Source organism: Myiozetetes cayanensis, unplaced genomic scaffold (assembly GCF_022539395.1).
Source record: "Myiozetetes cayanensis isolate MyiCay16 unplaced genomic scaffold, myiCay2020 scf18, whole genome shotgun sequence".
NCBI lineage: Eukaryota > Metazoa > Chordata > Aves > Passeriformes > Tyrannidae > Myiozetetes > Myiozetetes cayanensis.
In genome coordinates, this window is record NW_026087389.1 from 13,838,968 (window position 1) to 13,857,233 (window position 18,266).

The 18,266-nt window shown below is 40.3% G+C and overlaps 2 protein-coding genes across 3 annotated transcripts; both read left to right on the plus strand.

Annotated features, from left to right (window-relative positions):
* The first annotated feature begins 291 nt into the window (after window positions 1–291).
* On the plus strand, window positions 292–3,600 carry SELENOK (selenoprotein K). Of its 2 annotated transcripts, XM_050313161.1 has the most exons (5): window positions 292–393; window positions 899–989; window positions 1,712–1,792; window positions 2,134–2,226; window positions 3,304–3,600. In XM_050313161.1, the coding sequence occupies exons 1-4, from the start codon at window positions 375–377 to the stop codon at window positions 2,219–2,221; spliced, it is 279 nt and encodes a 92-aa protein (XP_050169118.1). In that variant the 5' UTR covers window positions 292–374; the 3' UTR covers window positions 2,222–2,226; window positions 3,304–3,600. The 2 variants fall into 2 exon arrangements, with proteins under 2 accessions (XP_050169118.1, XP_050169117.1); XM_050313160.1 differs by lacking the exon at window positions 3,304–3,600 and having other exon boundaries at window positions 2,134–2,230.
* Window positions 3,601–5,492: 1,892 nt separating this feature from the next.
* ACTR8 (actin related protein 8) lies at window positions 5,493–14,823 on the plus strand. Its single transcript, XM_050313062.1, has 13 exons — window positions 5,493–5,652; window positions 5,847–6,017; window positions 6,881–6,991; window positions 7,259–7,363; window positions 7,804–7,977; window positions 8,549–8,642; window positions 10,663–10,795; window positions 11,136–11,289; window positions 11,474–11,569; window positions 12,144–12,284; window positions 12,710–12,974; window positions 13,302–13,465; window positions 14,124–14,823. The coding sequence occupies exons 1-13, from the start codon at window positions 5,530–5,532 to the stop codon at window positions 14,265–14,267; spliced, it is 1,875 nt and encodes a 624-aa protein (XP_050169019.1). The 5' UTR covers window positions 5,493–5,529; the 3' UTR covers window positions 14,268–14,823.
* Window positions 14,824–18,266: the final 3,443 nt, after the last annotated feature.

Sequence of the window (18,266 nt, forward strand, 5' to 3'; positions counted from 1 at the left end):
GAGGGGGAGCCCTCGGTAAGAGATGCTGAGCGGGACCTCGTTGACAGGGGATGCTGAGGGGGACTCCCCGTTAACGGGGGGTGCTGAGGGGGACTCCTCATTAACAGGGGGTGCTGAAGGGGACGCCCGGTTAACAAGGGTGCTGAGGGGTATCCCTCGTTAACGCGGCGTGCTGAGTGCTGAGAGTAACTAAGTCCCCGTTACGGGGAGCTGAGCGCCGCCCCGATCTCCCTGGAAACAGAACCGTGGAACCGAGCCCCGCCCCACAGCGCCACAGCCCCGCCCGCCCGGCCCCGGAAGGAGGCGCGGGGCGCCCCGTCAGCCGGCCCTGGCGCTCATGCGCGGCGGGCGGGGCCGGAGGGGCAGCGGCCGCCATGGTTTACATCTCCAACGGTGAGGGGCAGGGGCCGGGGCGCCGGGCGGGTCTGTCTGGGCGGCGATCGCGGGCCCCGGGTCCGTGCGGGGCACAGCGCGGCCCCCGCGGCCGGGGGAGCCGATCGGGGCCCGCCCCTGCCCGTGTCGCGTCACCCCGCGCCCCCCGTGGCCTGCGCTGAGCTCGCCGGCTTCTGAACTGCGCTGGGGGACTTTGCGTGTTCTGCGAACACCGCGAGCGTGACAGAACAGCGCTTTAACAACATGCGGGCAAACAGACGCTGCACTGGTACTTCTTATAGGTTTCCTGGACGCAGAGCCTGTTTGGCGATGGTGACCCCAGTAGTTCGAGTGCTTGGTCAATACATTATTTCTAGGGAGTGAAACTCGCCGCCGTTGCCCGTCAAGTGAAGTTTCTCCCTCCCATTTGTAAATTCTGGATTCATCAGATATGTTTGGGTGTACTGTACTGTGCAGCGTCACACACTGAACATCACTGGATGTTTTGTGTCTGGATATGTTACAGGACAAGTTTTGGATAACCAGAGTCGGGCTCCTTGGAGTTTGTCATCTATAACAGATTTCTTCTGGTCCATAGCAGATTTTGTGGTTCTGTTGTAAGTACAAGTTAATTCTAGTGGTGAGCTTTATTTTAGATTTGCCATAGGTAGAAGCTGCTCAGTACTGTCATTAACACAACAATAAAAGTATTGTGTTTGTTCTTTAGCATTCCTGTCTATAAATGTTTTACTACATGGTTTTGTTTACTAAGCACTACAGTGGTCTTAATAAAAATTGATGCTAACTTCTTGGAAGGTCAAATGAGTTTTCTTACATTTCATCTATTTTGATACCATAAAAAAGAAAAAGCATACACTTTTGTTAAACAGGTAGATCATTTAGTAGATGATCAAATAATTAAGCTGTTAATTGGAGAATTTCTACTGGTGACAACAGATCATGGCTATGTAAAAATAATCACACAGCAGTAATGACAAATTTATGGCTCCAGATGAAAGCTGGTTAAGAAACAGAAAGTTCTTGTGATGTATTCAGCAGTTCTTGATTATTCAGTTACACGTTTATACATTTCTTACATATTTACCCAAAAACTAGATTTTATAGTTTGAGCCTCACTGTAATTTGGAATTACTTCAGACTTTAGTTTGATATGTAGGAAAAGAATTGCCAAGAATTAAACAACAATGATCTTGGCAAAATACACCTTTCATTCCTGAACATTACTTACTGTTTTTCAGGCCATTTCTTATCCCGCAATCCAGAAATTGATAAACTATATCTAGCAATCAATTCACCTAACTTTTGTTTTATTTCTCAGTTTCCAGAGTATTATTCAACCAGATTTGAGAAGAAGAGGCTATACATCTTCCTCCTATTCAGGATACAATGACGGAAGAGGGTACTTTTTTTCATATTCACAGCAGTTCTGAATTTTTTTTTTCCTATCTTAGCAAAGTGACGTGAATTTGAGTAGATTAATTGAGTTGTGCAGGAAAACTAAAATGTTTATCAGTAGTATTGTTGATAACAATACACAGCTTTGGACAGCTTGAAAAATAATATAGCCTAAGACACTCTGAAACTGTAAAGAATTATAAAAATTTTTGTGAAAGTGGGGTTGGAGTTTTCTTACAGCTTTTAACATGAAACTAGATTTTTTTCAGAGGTTCTAACTAAGTACTGACAGTGTTATATTTCTAGTTTCAAAGTTCAATGACAATAGAATTGCTTTCTTTTCAGGCCTCCAGCACATCCTCGCCGTAGGATGGGTCGAATAAATCACTGGGGTGGAGGCCCCAGTCCACCACCAATGGCTGGGGGTGGATGAGGAAGGTAATTCCAAATCTGCTGTATCCTGCTTTGAATAGTGGAGGGGTTTGTAATTACAATAATTCAAGGTTAAGCTATAACTTTTGCAGAAGTTACCAAAACAGGCAGATAACCAAAATAGTAGATACTTACAGTAAAGTGGAGGAGAAAAGGGAGGGGGAGAGGATGTTAAAAGATCCTGGGTCAGAAATGGTGGCTTTGTACTTTTAATTGCACAGAAGTGGATATACAAAGTGTTAGCAAAGATTTTTGAACACAGCTTATAAAAATTTATTTCTAGCATTTCATTTTTTTGGCTGCTAATTTAAAGTCCTGTCCAGATCAGAAGCAATTGAAACTTTGTTTGCATTTCTAATAGTTATCACATAACATATAGAGGGTTTTTATTTTAAATAGATACTTAGTACAAAAGAAGGAAAATAATAAAATTATTAAAAGACTTAGTGAAAATCTTTTTTTTTTTTCCTGTTACAATGATATAGCCATACAAATCTTGAATTCCAGTAAAGTATAAAAATCAGAACTGCTTAAAAATGGAGGTAAAAGTTCTGGTCTTTAAATTTTCTTTCAGCTGCCTGAACTTTAATTCTGTTTTATTAGTTATTTTGGCTAGTCAGAGTTATATCTAACACTATGTATATACAGTATATAGTATATATTCAAGACCTAAATAAACAATCCTTGTCATCAATTACTCCTTGTTGTTATCATAACAAAAGTTTCAAGGAAATAAACCAAATGCAGATGGTTACTACCTGTAAGTCTAATAGGGAGTTCATAACCAAAAAGCACATACACCAGTATTTTAGTTCTCTAGAAAAAGGATAAGCTTCTTCTGTAGATGATGTTTTAGGGTTTTTTTTCTTTTTTGACTAGATACAAGGGCAGCAAAGACTCTGGGGATGGCTTTTGGGTAATCACAGCAACATGTAACCTGCTTAGGAATAAAGTTTGAAAGTCTTTAGCATGTCTCATCTAGCTAAATTAAAAACAATTTTGTTTTAAAATTATTACTTAATTTTATCTCACAAAGGCAGGCCTTGTTCTCTTTACATGTACTGCAATTGCTTTATCTTTTAGGTAAATGCCTGCTGAAGAGGCAGGCACAAGTGTACACATTTGCAAGATGAAAGGAAGAAGAGTTTAGTGGTGGACCAAATGAGTTTGAATATTGTGAATGTGTACATCTGACTGGAAACTGTTCTGTGATACAAGCAGATTAATGAAGTTGTACTGGGAACTCCTTCTTCAAGGATCCGGTGTAACTGAACCACAGTTTTATTAAATACATGTTTACTGTCTAAAGTCTTTGTATAGTTTCTGAATATTTTACTGTAGTTGCAAAGTAATAAGTAAATTATATTTGGCTTGTCACAAGGCTGACTTTCTCATCATTTTTAGAAACCAAAAAATCTGAAGTACAGTAAGTCTTTAGCTATTCAAATGAGGAAGAATACATATTTATAATTGATACAGATGGTCCCTCAAGAGCCAAACTTAAAGCAGTGCTTCTTAAGAGGTTTTGTATTTACTGTCTTTGTCAGGGCAAACATTCTGTACTTTGCTGTATTTTCATGGTATTAATGACATTCTAAAAGCACTTTAAAAATGCAATTTATAAATTACTTTGTTTTACAATCCTTACCTTTTACAAACTTGATTCCTTAAGGCCCATAGTGGGTGTTATAACATAAACACCTCTCAAAATAGTCTCCTTCTCCATTATAAACTTAGTCAAATGGATAAGCCTATTTACTGTACAAATTTTGTTAAAACTTGGAGGTTTTATTCAATAAAATCAGGTCTTGTTTTTAGTACATGAAGAAAAAGGCAGTGAACTGAAGTACTGTGTGCTAATGCAGAAGAGTTATTTTCTTTCAAACAGTAAGTACCTTTTCATCTACCTTACCCCATTTCAGGATGGGAGTTTCTTACTGTTCTTGAGGCTCATTTGGTTTTGGTTTGTGGGGGGATTTTTTTGTTTTGGTTAGAGAGGGCTAGATCTATTTGAGAAAACATCAGCTGACAAGAATCCAGATTAAATTATTTTCTACAAGGTACCACTGCAAAATTTTTACCTAAGCCTCTCTATAAATCTCTTAAGGCAACTTTCCCATCTCAGCATCCAGGAGCCACTCTGGCAGTCACACTCACACCACCTGAGTGGAAAGGACTGAGGCCCCTTCATAGCAGGTGGCTCCAGTGAGCCCACGGGTGCCCTACTTGACCCCCCACACACCCCACTCAACACACAGACCAGGTTTCCTTACCAGCTCGACCCCAGGTTTTACCATAGGAGATGGCAAACGTCTCAGACGTCTGGATCCTTAAAATAATTTAATGTTGGTGCAATAAGTAAATAACAACAGCTGGAGCTGGCGCCTCCGAGGACGAACCCCGAACAGAGGAACTCCTGGGCTTTTTATACGCTCGAAGTCCAAGCGTGGAAAGTCCGGTGCTTGCCGGCTCCTGCCGTGTCCGGCAGGAGTGTCTGTCTGCTCTCCTGGCCGGGCCGCACATCCCCGTGCCCTCTGTCGTGCGAAGGGTCGGCTGTTCACGGCCTCTTGCCTGGGTCCCGCACCCCAGAGCTCACCCTGCAGCTCGCACTGCGCCTGCAGCCCGAGCCACCTGCACTGAGCGTATTCCCCACCTCTTTAGCAAGAAATTAAAACACCCAACCACGCTCCTAGGTTAACAAGCCCCTCCAGCACCTCCCACTCCTGCTACGTGTACCCAGCAAAAAGTTACCACCTTTTTAGACTTGCTGTGTAACAGCAAACTTCAGCCTTAAAACCCACCAGCTCTCCCTTAGCTCCACTCAGAGGTCCCATCCGCACAGCTCGTAGAGGACTTGCTGCCCACGCACCAGGTGTGTCCAGGCAGACTGGCCATGGTCAGCTCTTCACCGTCGCACCACGTACATCAGCTGTGCTGCGCTCTTTACACAGAGCGGTATTTTAAGCTGTTGGGGGGCTGTGTCGCCCCTCCTGCAGCCGCACCAGCAGTAACCGCCCAGCTCAGCACTCGGCTGCTGCTCCCCAGGCTCCCTCATTGCCGCCGCTCGGCCCCTCAGCGCAGGGGCCGGGACAGCCGCCGTGCCCCACACCCGCTGCGAGCCGAGGCGAGCTGCCCTGGAGCCGCGCCGCTCCCCCGGTACCTGCCCGAGGGACAGCGGTGCCCCCTCAGTCCGAGCTCCGCCGGTACCTGCCCAGGGGCGGTGCCGGGCGCGGGTCCCGCCCGCTTCCGCCCCGCGCTGGGCCCGGCACCGCTCGGGCCCGGCAGACGCGGCTTCCGCCCGGCCGGAGCATGACCCAGGCGGAGAAGGGCGAGGCGGAGAACGGGAAGGACAAGGAGCGCGACCGGGAGCGGGAGCAGCGCGGTGTTAAGCGGCCCATCGTCCCCGCCGCCGTGCCCGAGTCCCTGCAGGAGGTGAGGCCCGGCCGCGGCCGCTCGGGGCGGCGCTCCCTCCCCTCCCAGCTGGGGCGGGCCCGGCCCGGGCTCGGCCTTTTAAAGGCCTGAGAAGGGGGGTGTGGAAGCGCTGGGGGGCTCCAGGTGGGCGTCGGAAGAGTTCCAGGTGGGCGTGGGGATCCTGTCTCATTCCGCGCGCGTTGTGCTGCTTTCAGCAAATACAGAGCAACTTCATCGTGGTGATCCACCCCGGCTCGACCACCCTGCGGCTCGGGAGGGCCACGGACACGCTGCCCGCGGGCATCCCGCACGTCATCGCCCGGCGGCACAAGCAGCAGGGCCAGGCGGTCTACAGGGACAGCTGGCTCCTCAGGGACGGCCTCAATGTAAGCCGGGAAACACCGCGGTGCGGCCTCCTGGATCGCTAAAATCCGTGTGTTCATTACCCATCTCTGTTGCATCTTTGTTGTATATAGTTCATATCTTTCCCTCATACTTTATGTTTTTACAGAGGAGAATACATCTCAAGTTCCACTTTTTTTCATGCTTTGAATACACTGTCAGTAGGTTTGCACAGTCTATGATTGGGTTTTATTTGATTTGTTTGTAATGAACTAAATCTAATAAATTGGTAGATTGAGGGCTTATGCATGTTGATTTCTCTTTGCTGTGGTCTCGTACCAGTCTTGGTATTTCTCTTGCTAGAATGGCAGCTGTAGGATTAGAATTGGACTTCTCCATTTGCGGATGTATTGGTTTCAAGTTGGTTTGTGACTTGGATAACAGCAAATAATTTTATTCCAGCCTGCTCAAAAAATACATCTAGTGGTCTTATTCATAATCTACATCTGTAAAAAAATTAAAAATTCATCAAATGAATGTCTCTAATATTAAATATCACATTTAAATAATTGAGATCTGTTTAAACATTTTTGCTTGGACTTTATGTATAATCTGTAGTTAAAAAGTGGCCTGAGTGCATCATTTTGGAGATGAAGTCCAGCAGCCACTCCAGTCACTTAAAAGATTCAAGCTGACTTCGATAAATAGGTGTTGGGAACTCTAATATAGAAAACAGTTTCTTTAAAAATCATCATACATTCATTTTCCATTGTACAAATTGCTGTCCTTTCTACAGTCTATCAACCACAGTAACAATTTCATTCTTTGACCATAGCTTTAGTATTACCAGTATGCAGATGTAGTTGGAAAGTGGGTATTTACACTGTATATTTGGGGTTTTCCTTAGAAACCTGAAAGTACTGAGCAGAGACAAAATGGCCTTAAAATGGTGGACCAAGCAATATGGTCCAAAAAGATGTCCAATGGAGCAAGGCGTATTCCGGTGTCACCTGATCAGGTAACTCATTCTTAAGATTTTATTAAATTGCTCATTCATGTAGTCCTTTGGTGTGTTCCTGTGTTTTAGTGGACAAGTAGAGATATCCCTTTTTACAGCAAATATGGATAATGCTATTGTGTGACCTATCTCTGAAGATCTGAGAAAATTAAGATTCAAAATGTTTCCTCAAGTGGTGGGGTTGAAGGGGTGTTTCCTTTTCCTTCCATGCATAAAAGGTGACTGATGAAATATTTATTAATAGGATTTGTCTTGATTACATTTCAGGCCAGGTCATACAACAGACAGATGCGACCGGCTATTTTGGACCACAGCTCTGGAGCCAAGTGGACAAACACATCAAATCATCCTGAATTTTTGGTAGGAGAAGAGGTAAGATTCATTTTCCTGCTGAATGAGTCTTCATATGTTTTAATGCAAACATGTCAGCAGGAGCAGTTTGATACAAGTTAGTATGTACTGCAAGACACATGAAGTTAGCCAAGCAATATATGAGAAACTTTACTGTGGAGTAATTGAATATTTGTTATCATTCAGCAAGACCAGAGGGTTTCCCCCATTTGCCTACAAGTATCTTGGATCCTTTGCTGCTATAAATCAGTGTTTCTGCAGGGAATAGGTGAGAACTTTGTCCATATGGCATAAATGAGAGAAAAGGCAAGAAACTGATAAAAAGATCAGTACATGAAATCGCTGCTGAGTAACTAGGTATTCATGAGCTTCAAAGAGTTAGAATTATTCTAATTCCTCATTTGAGATTTCTCATTTTAATATTTGTTGCTAGTGCATAGAACATCATCTCTTATTTTCAGGCTCTGTATGTTAATCCATTGGATTCTTATAATATACACTGGCCCATTAGAAGAGGGCAGTTGAATCTCCACCCAGGACCTGGTGGCTCCCTCACTGCAGTATTAGCAGACCTTGAAGTTATATGGTCACATGCAATACAAAAATATCTGGAAATACCCCTGAAAGACCTGAAGGTGAGCTGTGAACAACACATTTACGTGGGCTATATGCACTTCTACAAATGTTACTGTGAAAGAGAAGGAACTTGCTGTTATTGGGAGCCTCTTACTGGTGCTTTGCTTAACAAATACATTCTGTGAGCATGGTTCCTAAGACTTCATTTGGAATTTTGTCCGTGGCTTTAAGACAAAAATTGTTTATAGAACTTCTAACAAGGAGGTTTAGAAATCCCATTATAGACATTTCACAGTCTTAGTCTTCATTTGTTTGGGCTTTTTTATTGACTGTAAAGGAGATACCTGAGGAAGAGTGGCCTTGTATAATTGTATAGTTCCTTGTCCTTGCCAAGTAGGTTATTTTCTCATGTCTGATGTACTTTTAAACATTTTAGTGGCCCATAAACTCTTAACTTGGCATGCAATTTAAACTCATTTTTTTAAGTATTAAAAAACCTTCCCCTTTTTTATAATTTCCTTTTTTTTAATAACTTGTATATCATGCTTTCTTCCTTAGCATCAGGTGTTCAAGAATGTAAAGAGACACTTAATTTGAGAGCTGGATTTAATTTACTGTTCTTGTCTTCAGTACTACAGATGCATTTTACTAATTCCAGACATCTATAATAAACAACACGTGAAAGAACTGGTAAATATGATCCTAATGAAGATGGGCTTCTCAGGTAAAACCATACTTGAGCAAGAACTTCATGATTAATTGCATAAAGATTATTTTTTCCTCTAAGGCACATTTTTGCACATCAATCCCACTTTGGCTGGGACTAACATATTCATCTTTTACTATCCACATAACTGTTGTCTCTTTTAAAGGGGCAGAATGGTTGGCTAGTATTGAAACAAGGTTTTTGGTTTGCTCTTACAAATTCTGACTGTGGGCTTCTGGTTCAGCTGAGGCAAAAGTAGCAACAGTCTGCTTTCTCAGGTATTTCTAAAATGCACAATGTTACCTCTACAGAGTGTTAAGATTCTTAGCCTTCAAAACAAAAGTGTATGATGGAAGATACTGCTACTCTCTAGTCCTAGGGAGGACATAGTAGGAAGTTTCAGAGTTGGCTTAAGCACATAAAATGAAAAAAAATAAAAGCAAAACCAACCAAGCAATTCGTAGCTTCTTCTGCATGTTTATTCCAGACTGGAAAGCCCTCTGATGAAAATTTCCTTTCAGATAATCTTCTGAAAGTTTCTAGCTTGCCTTCTGGAAAGCACTGCTGCAGTTTTAACTATCTTGCTTAGATTTCACATGTAGAGAAAACACAGAAAGTCATTACAGAAGGCACAGTAACCCAACCATACTTAATTTAAAATATATTGGAGTAGTAATAGTACCTTTGGTTCTGCAAAGTCATTTCTTTTTATTAGATATGCAAAAAATGAACAGGAAAAAGGCTTAAAAAGGGGACAAGAATGATAACTTAAGTGATAGAGACTAGGCAAAACAGTAAGTTAACTGTAAGATGTTGGAGATTAAAACTGCTGTTGTTTAATAATAGATCAGTACAAAGTGCAAACAGTTTCCAAATATTACTCTCAGCAGAATATACACTTAAATATTATTGCTTAAACAGTGAACCCATTTAACCTCTTCTACATCTAAATAAAAGACATTCATTTTACAAAAAGAGACTTCTTGTCTGAAGGAATTAAGTAGGTTAAAAAGAGAGAACGATATCATGAGATTTAGATTTTGTTCAAGTGCATATATATATTTGATTTGATTTGTTTTATCGTATTAAAATGAACAAGCCATAGTGGCTATTTTAATTTTTGAGCAGAATGGTTCTAGATGATGCTTTGTTTGAATACTCACAAGTTTTTCAATAGCAGTAATGAGAACAGTACTACCTAATAGTACTCTGTAAAAATGTGCTGGCACTGGGATAGAAGAATTTGCAGTGGAAATGGGTTGGCTTCAGAGGAATAGAAAGAATACCAAGAAAAATTAAAAAGGTTATTAGTCATCTGAAACATGCATGTCAGAAAGTAGCATTATTAACTCTTGAAAGTGCCATTTCCTAAATAATAGTTTAGTAAAAAGATGAACTAATTATACAGCATAACTAAATTATCTTAATCTATTGAAAAACATTTGCCTTCAAAAAGTAATTCTACTAAGTGACTACAAAGCACAGCTCAGTTAAACTGTTTTTTCCCTTTGTTGCTTAGAAGGAAAGACTGAAACCTCCAGTACATCTCAGGTTTAAGTGTGGGCTTGTGATACAAATGTACTTGTTTGCAAAGTTAAAGGTAGATTGAAAGGAAAATAGAGGGGGAAATTGGGCCTTATTTTATAACTACTTAAAGAGCATATCTAAAATACTAATGGTAATGCTATTTGATTAAAACTAGAAAAAATTAGGAAAACAATTCATGTGCATCTGATAACCAAAACTCTGCAATGCTGGCTAAAAAAAAAACCAAAGTTTAGAGGCAAAATAATAATAAAAAAAAGTCATTTGAGTATAGGCATCCACTCTGCTTTTAGCTTTCTCAGAACTTTTGAAGGCTCAACCAACAAAAACAAAATCTCGAAATATCTTGACTCCCTCTTCGTTAAATACACAGCCCTTCAGGGCAGAGTGAGGCCATTTGCAGAGCTTTAAAAGACATGAAAATATCCTTTAAACATCAGCAACATGACTGGAGTTTGGCATGAATTTAATATCATTTTTCTCCTATTGCCAGGAATTATTGTGCACCAGGAGTCTGTGTGTGCTACCTTTGGAAGTGGTTTAAGCAGTGCGTGTATTGTTGATGTGGGAGATCAGAAGACGAGTGTTTGCTGTGTAGAAGATGGTGTTTCCCATCGCAACACCAGGTATCTTATCATATGCAGGATTATTACAAGCATGTACTTTGTTGCTTACCAAAGGCTTGATTTTCAAAAGGGAAAATTTTCCATAAATACTGTTTAGTTTTTTTGAGTGTGAGCCATGGAACAGGGTCAGCTGTTAAAATATGAACCTTTGAGATTTCTGATGGCTTTAAAAATAAAAACCAGGCAGAGCTGACCAGAACTGATACTGTGCTCTGCAAACTGTGTGAAAGTCATGATCCTAGCATGTCTAATGTTTTCCAAGTATTTCCATACATGCTACTGCAGGCAGCCACTATTTCAGCAAATAAATAGAAAAATCTTTTTCTTCTCTGTGCTTTAGGCTGTGCCTTGCATATGGAGGATCTGATGTGTCAAGATGTTTTTATTGGCTTATGCAACGAGCAGGATTCCCATATAGAGACTGTCAGTTAACTAATAAGTTGGATTGCCTGCTGCTGCAGCACCTGAAGGAGACATTTTGTCATCTAGACCAGGTGAGAGCAGGAAAATCGTGTATTCTCCAAGTAAGACTTAAAGAATTCAAGAACAGGCAAATGAAATCCATAGCTTGAAGAGTTTTGTTACTTTTCTTTTTTTGTTTCCTAGAGTTTAAGTAGATTACATGGCTTGATAAATATAAAAGATGCAAATTTTTGCTTACATCCTTTTTGACTTTAGGATATTTCTGGACTGCAAGATCATGAGTTCCAAATTCGGCATCCAGATTCTCCAGCGTTATTATACCAGTTCCGATTAGGGGATGAAAAGTTACAGGTGATTTTTTTCTTTACTTTAGTAATGAGAATTGTAGTGAGCATTAAGACTCAGAGCCTCACTTCATATGGACCCAGTGCTACTAAACCCATGTAATTTATGGTTTGTTCTTAAACTATTCTTGTTGGTAGTTCTAAAATGAAATGCCAAAGGTATGAAAGGGCCTAATGCAGCACTGGTGGACACACAAGACTTCCTAACTAGCTTTAGTCAGAATGGTTGTAGCTTCAACTGCATATGATAATTATCCTTTGAGTGCAGGGAATGAATGCTAATTTTGCAAGTTTTTCTGCTCACCATTGAATTTTCTAATTTTGTAACAAACTGTATGTATTTACCATGCAATGCCAGAATCTGTAACAAAACTTGTATTCATGTACAAGTGTACTTGTTGGGCTTTTTTAAATTATACAAAGCAAAAGATGCTTCAGTCTGTTACAAATTACTTGGAAAAAACACCTCTATTTAATTTTGAATTGTGAGGAAAAATAGAACAAGTAAACTATTTTTACAGAAAATGCAGAAAAAAAGAAAAACTGAATAGTAAACTCATACCAAATCTCTCACTCTTTAGGCTCCAATGGCCCTGTTCTATCCGGCAACTTTTGGAATTGTTGGACAAAAAATGACAACTTTGCAACACAGGTCACAAGGTGACCCTGAGGATCCTCATGATGAACATTACCTGCTAGCCACACAAAGTAAGCAGGAGCAGGTGTGTGAATGCTGGTTCTATTTTTCATTAAATATCATTTAATTGGGGAACAAAATGAGGACTCATTAGCTCATCCCAGAGACCAAAGTTTGTTACCTGGGTCAGGAGTATTAAAGAATAAATTTAGATTAAGGAATTAGGGATGTCTAGACAAGTCTTTCATTAGAACTTTGCATTTTCAGAGTCTAAGAAGGCTTCATATTATAGGACTGATCAATCTGATGGAGTTCAAAATAAAAACTCTACTTTGAATGTGGGGATTAAAATTAAAATTATCAGATGAGGTAATAATGCAGTGCTTAACCTACTCTGCAGAAAGGTGAAGGGAAGTACAATGGAGCTTAGTTAAGTCTTTGGATTGTTGTATAACCTGCTGAAGATGTTTTTGCATTTCTCATAGTTCAACTTCTTTTCTGATTTTTAAGTCTTCAAAAGCTACAGCTGATAGAAAATCTATGTCAAAGCCTGGTGCATTTGAGGGAGAATTGAGAGGCCAAACTTCAGACATTTCAGAGAGGATCTACCCACAAGAAGTGGAACTGGGATCTTCCCAGAGTGATTGTATGATATCTGGCAATGATTCAGAAGAACCTTTAACTGCACACATGTCCAGGAAAACTGCTATTTCTCAGTTTGAAGGCAAAGCCTTGGGCCTTGACAAAGCCATCCTTCATAGCATCGACTGCTGTGGTAAGAATTACATTTGTACAAGTCTGTCAAAGCCTTCCCAAAAAGAAATGTCAGTGTGGATTTATGTGACCCCCGTATTTTACCAAATGTAAGGATATATATCCCTAAGTTTTATCATCTCAAGAGTAGCTACACTGTTTCTTATACTTACGTCTTTGTTGAGGTTTCCTGAGCTACATGTTTGGAATCTCCAAGGAATAGAAAAAGAACTTTAAAATCAAACATTGGTTTGACTTGCGCTTCGTTAATTGTAATACAAATACAGACAAATACAGATACATTCACTTTAAAAATGTACAGATATTTCTATATATTTATTCATTCCAGCATCTGATGATACAAAAAAGAAGATGTACAGCTCCATCTTAGTAGTGGGAGGAGGTCTTATGTTTCATAAAGCTCAAGAGTTCCTTCAACACCGAATTCTCAACAAAATGCCACCTTCTTTCAGAAGAGTTGTTGAAAACGTTGAAGTCATCACAAGACCTAAGGTAACTATTAACTGAGAGCTAAATGATCAGTAAACAATGATTGGTTGAAATCTTTGAAAAACTAAAAGTAAAAAATTCTGTCAAAACCTCCAAGTAGTTGAATATCCGAGATTTAAGAGAGTTTTCAGTTTATAACATGGCAGTGGCCAGTTAGAGGCAGAAAGTTAAAGGCAGAGCAAGAGTGTTACTGGTATGGACCACTGAAGTGTTTATTAGCTACAGGCTCTATTCTTAAAGAAGCAGTTAGCCTGTGAAACTGACTGGTCTCCTCAGCAAGAAATTGTGATTATTTTTTTTAAATTAGTATTAAGGTAAAAGAAAACATGGTATTAAGATCAATTTTCATTTGACATTAATTGGGCAAAACTTGTAAATTAAAAACTTGAGTATATTTCAGAGCCTCCATTGCTGAAGGCAGAATTTTCATGACATGCCTAAAAGGCATCTTAAAAAAAAGGTGACTTCTCAGAGCATCTTAAAAATTCTTTACATATTTTTATCTAGCTTTTTTTTTTCCTGGATAACATTGAAAAACCTTTCTCCTCCCCTACCCCAGGATTCTAAGTGGTGAATACTGTTAGAAATAGTAGGATACAACCTTGGAGAACTATGCAGAAATCAGACTAGTGATTACGTGCAATCTGTGTTTTGAATTTAGGATATGGATCCACGCTTAATTGCCTGGAAAGGAGGTGCAGTTTTGGCCTGTCTTGACACAGCTCAGGAGCTCTGGATTTATCAGCGGGAGTGGCAGCGCTTTGGTGTCCGAATGTTACGAGAACGAGCCGCGTTTGTGTGGTGATGGGTGTGGGTACAGTGGAACCTGCTTAACTCAAGATTCCTTTCCCCAAATGCCCTTTCTTTTTTTTTAAAGTGCAGATGTATTGATCTGCTGCTGATATATATTTTTGTATTTTATTAATATTGACTTCAACTGAGATTTTTCCAGAAGTGTTGCAAAAACAATCTTACGGAATGCACGTGACTTCAGCACTGCTACACTTCAACTTTGGAATTGTAGGCATTGAATTCTGTGTACAGAGTACCACAGTCATCTGCAAATTAACTGTGTTTATATGATACAGGTTATTTATATTAAAATTGCACAGTGTGGGAACTTAAGGTATAAAATGTTGATGTGACAGATGTGAAGCTAAAATTCATTCCAGGTACATGTTCACAGAAGCAACAGCTGAAGAGTGCAGCTGTGGGTCTAATGTCTACTCTAACATCACCAGGAGATGAAGTTGTTACATAAGTGATCATTATGGAAAAAGTGAAATGAAGAATTAAAACTACAGTTGCTGTTGGTATTTTACTTATGTAATAAATTATATTATTCAGTGAAAAGACAAGAATTTGGAAGTGGAGTATTTTTTCCTTGCTGGTTCGTATCATCAAAACCTCTTGTTAGCTTTTCATTACCCATGGTAGAGTCTGCTTTTTTCCCTATTTCAGAAAAATCAGTATAATACACCCAAAAGAACTAGCTGCAATTGTATACAGCCAGCACCAACCTCAGTTCTGTGGTACAGGTACGTGGGCTCTCTCTCCCAACAAATAATCCTTAGTTACAGAAGTGCTATTTGTTGTAAGAGATTGAATATTTACTCTCCATTTAGGAAGAAAGCAACTGAAGGAAAAAGGCTGTGCTCACATTAGCAGGGAGTGTGGGAGAATGGCAGAGGTGACAGAGCAAACCCTTAGGGACAAGGAACACATTTTTGCACTGAGTATTTCGGGGGAGTTCCTGCAGCCCAGCCCTAGTCCAGTCCCATGGTCTGCACCTGAAAGGTGGTCTCTTCACATGATCTTATCTAAAAGGGTGCTTGCAGCAAAAGTCAAACAGCAGGAATTACAGAATACTAAAATTTGAGAAAGTAAGGTAAGAACTCTCACCTTGGTCTGTGATGAACCACTGCAGCAATAGCACATACAGCCATAAGTAGAGCAGCAGGGAGAAAACACACAAATCCTCCAACAGAATTGACTGTGAGGAGCTCTGGAAGAGAAAGAATCACTTTGAAACAAGTCTGTAAAAACTATCTTCAGTTATCATAATAGTTATCAATATATCGTATTTATGGATTTACTTATGCATATTTTAATAGACTTTAGAGAAAATGAACACAGTTACTGAAATGAGCATTTCCAGTGTCCATCTATAGAAGAGAAATTGTGCTGAAAGGCAATGCAGAATGGTTAATCATTACTGAAAATAAAGTTTAAAAATGTTGCTTAGCTTTACAAAAATATCAGTGCTCTCATCACCCCAGTATCCTCACAGAAATTCTAGTGTCATTTATCTTATAGTGAAATGAAATCCTGGAGAAGGGTATGCAGGGGAAGAAAAAAGTCAAAAACATCAGAGTCATTACTAAGTTAAATTACATTTAATATTTAATTGAATTTCAAATTGCGCTTACTAGGCTTTAAAACTATGATATATTCTTAACAGCAGAATTATAGATCATTCATAAACATTTATCTTTAAATCAATATAATTAAATAAAATAAAACAGGATGAGTATCTTCGGAATTCCAAGCGAGGTGTGCTGCAGGTAAGTGAAGCCTAATTAATGTTACTATGTTACTATTTTCTTACATTGTCATGTTCACTGATTATCTCATTCTGAACATAATAATGCCATTTAAACCATTCTTAAAAATGCAATCTCAAAAAATAAAATAATGTTACAGTGGAGCAGAGCTCCTCTGAAAGCAACAGCAGCTCTGTAAAAACCCTCTCCCTTTGTTCTCTGGCCATCTCTGGTGATTGCACTGCAATGGAAGCAAGAGCCTCCTGCTGTGCTACTACAGAAGGACAACTCAGAAAACTATGCTTTCAATTTACTATAATTCATCAGAAAATTACCTTTGCTTCTATGTCTGTTTCAATAAGAACTTCTTACCTTTGATGCTCATAAAGCAATATTAAATGTTCAAGCTTGTTGTAAAACTCACTCCTCATTTTGTCTGTATTTTTGCAAACCCCCTGAGGGTTGAAAAGATTTCAGTTTCAAGTTGTTAATAACTATAGAAGTGATGAAGTGGGTTTCTGCTGGAGCTGTGCTTGTGGTAGGCACCACACACCCTGCAGGTGGCACCTTATGACCTTACAGAGTGATCGTGCTTTTGAAGGGACAACTCAGAAGTGTTTGTTACAACACGGATTCTCTGCAGCTGTTTGAATTCAGGGACTGCTGCTTGAAAATGTATGTGGCAAAAACATCTAGCCTACTAAACCTCCAACTGATTTAGAAGCATAGTGCTTCTTAGTTACACATCTGCATGCTCAAATCTGCAAGGAATTTGTTTAGCCTACTAAAGGTACATTTGGTCATGTCAGAGTACCAACCAGTAACTAGACTAAATCCATCATTACGCATAAACCAAGAAAATTTCTCAATCTCATATCCACAGATTAAAATATGACATTACTATCCAAATTCAAGTGTACAGAATTCTCAAAATTTCCATTTTTAGGCCATGGGTATGATAGAGGGAAAGATTCAGAAGTAGGTCTTAGACCCTATTCAATATTTAGGCAAAGATCATATCATGAAACACTTTTCGAGTCATCTTTCCCTCTTTGGTATCATGTCTATATGTGTTCATAGCACCAATTTCAGTACAACTTCTGCTGTACTTCAGCAAAATTATCTCTAAAGACTGTGAATTTAAATGGATATTTAAAATTTTAGCAAATGTACGATCTGTATTTTCTTAATTACTACAAAGATCAAAGATCACTTATATCAACTACAACTTTACTCATAGTTCTACAGAGAACAATTACTCTTTTCCATTAATGAATAATTATTCAGAAGTTTAGAGTTTGGTGCCTGAGTATGAATAACCAACCACCCACAGACTGTCCATTATTTTCTTCTTATTTAACTAAGAACAAAAACATTAACAAGTAATTAAGGTAGAAAATTATTAACCATTCAATACATTCCAAGAGCGATAAGGAAGGATTTGGGAAAATAATCAGCACTTGCAAGAAATATTGAAGATAGGTGATGTCTGGAGAAAGTACAAATTCTCACAATTATCTTGGCTTGTCTTCATTATATCAACTTTGTTCTACCACGAGCATTCTGCAATGGAAAACAAGACTCCTGGAGTCATCCTCCAGGAGTGGCACTGACTCTTCACACAATACCAATCCTTGACCGTTTCTCAATGAGTTTTATGGGATCCTCTCCCCACCGTCCCATTTTAATGCACAGGTAAGGATCGCACCTAAAGCCTTGAACTGCAAGGCCCAGCTCAACTTCAGCAGGCTGCCCTCGAGCACTTCACCTACAGCTCACACAGACACCCCCGGCAGTGCCGGGCAGGGCACGGACACGGACACGGACACGGTGGAGCGGGGCCCGCCCTCCCCATCGCCACCTGGAGTTTCCCCTTCACCTCGAGCCGCGTTGCAGTTCCCAACGCTCCCTTTGGAAAGAGGGTTCGACAACACTGTCGAAGATGCTTGCTTTAAAAAGCAAAACCACTTTTATTGCTTTAAGGGGACAAAAAACTCCAAGCAAACAAACACACAAACACAACAACAGAAAACCCTAAACAAAAAAAGCCTTTTGTCCAGCCCACTAGGGGCGGAGCGAAAAAGTTGGAGCGCTCTCGGGAAAGCAGCGGGGAGGCCGCCTCAGCGCGGACCTGGACACTGCCGGAGTCCCGCGGGCGAAGCTGTCCCGGCCGTATCCCGGCCCCGTCCCACGGAGCTCCAGCTGCCCACGCACTCCAGTGGGATGGGCGAGGCGGCGGACTTCGTCCCGGCTGCCGCTCG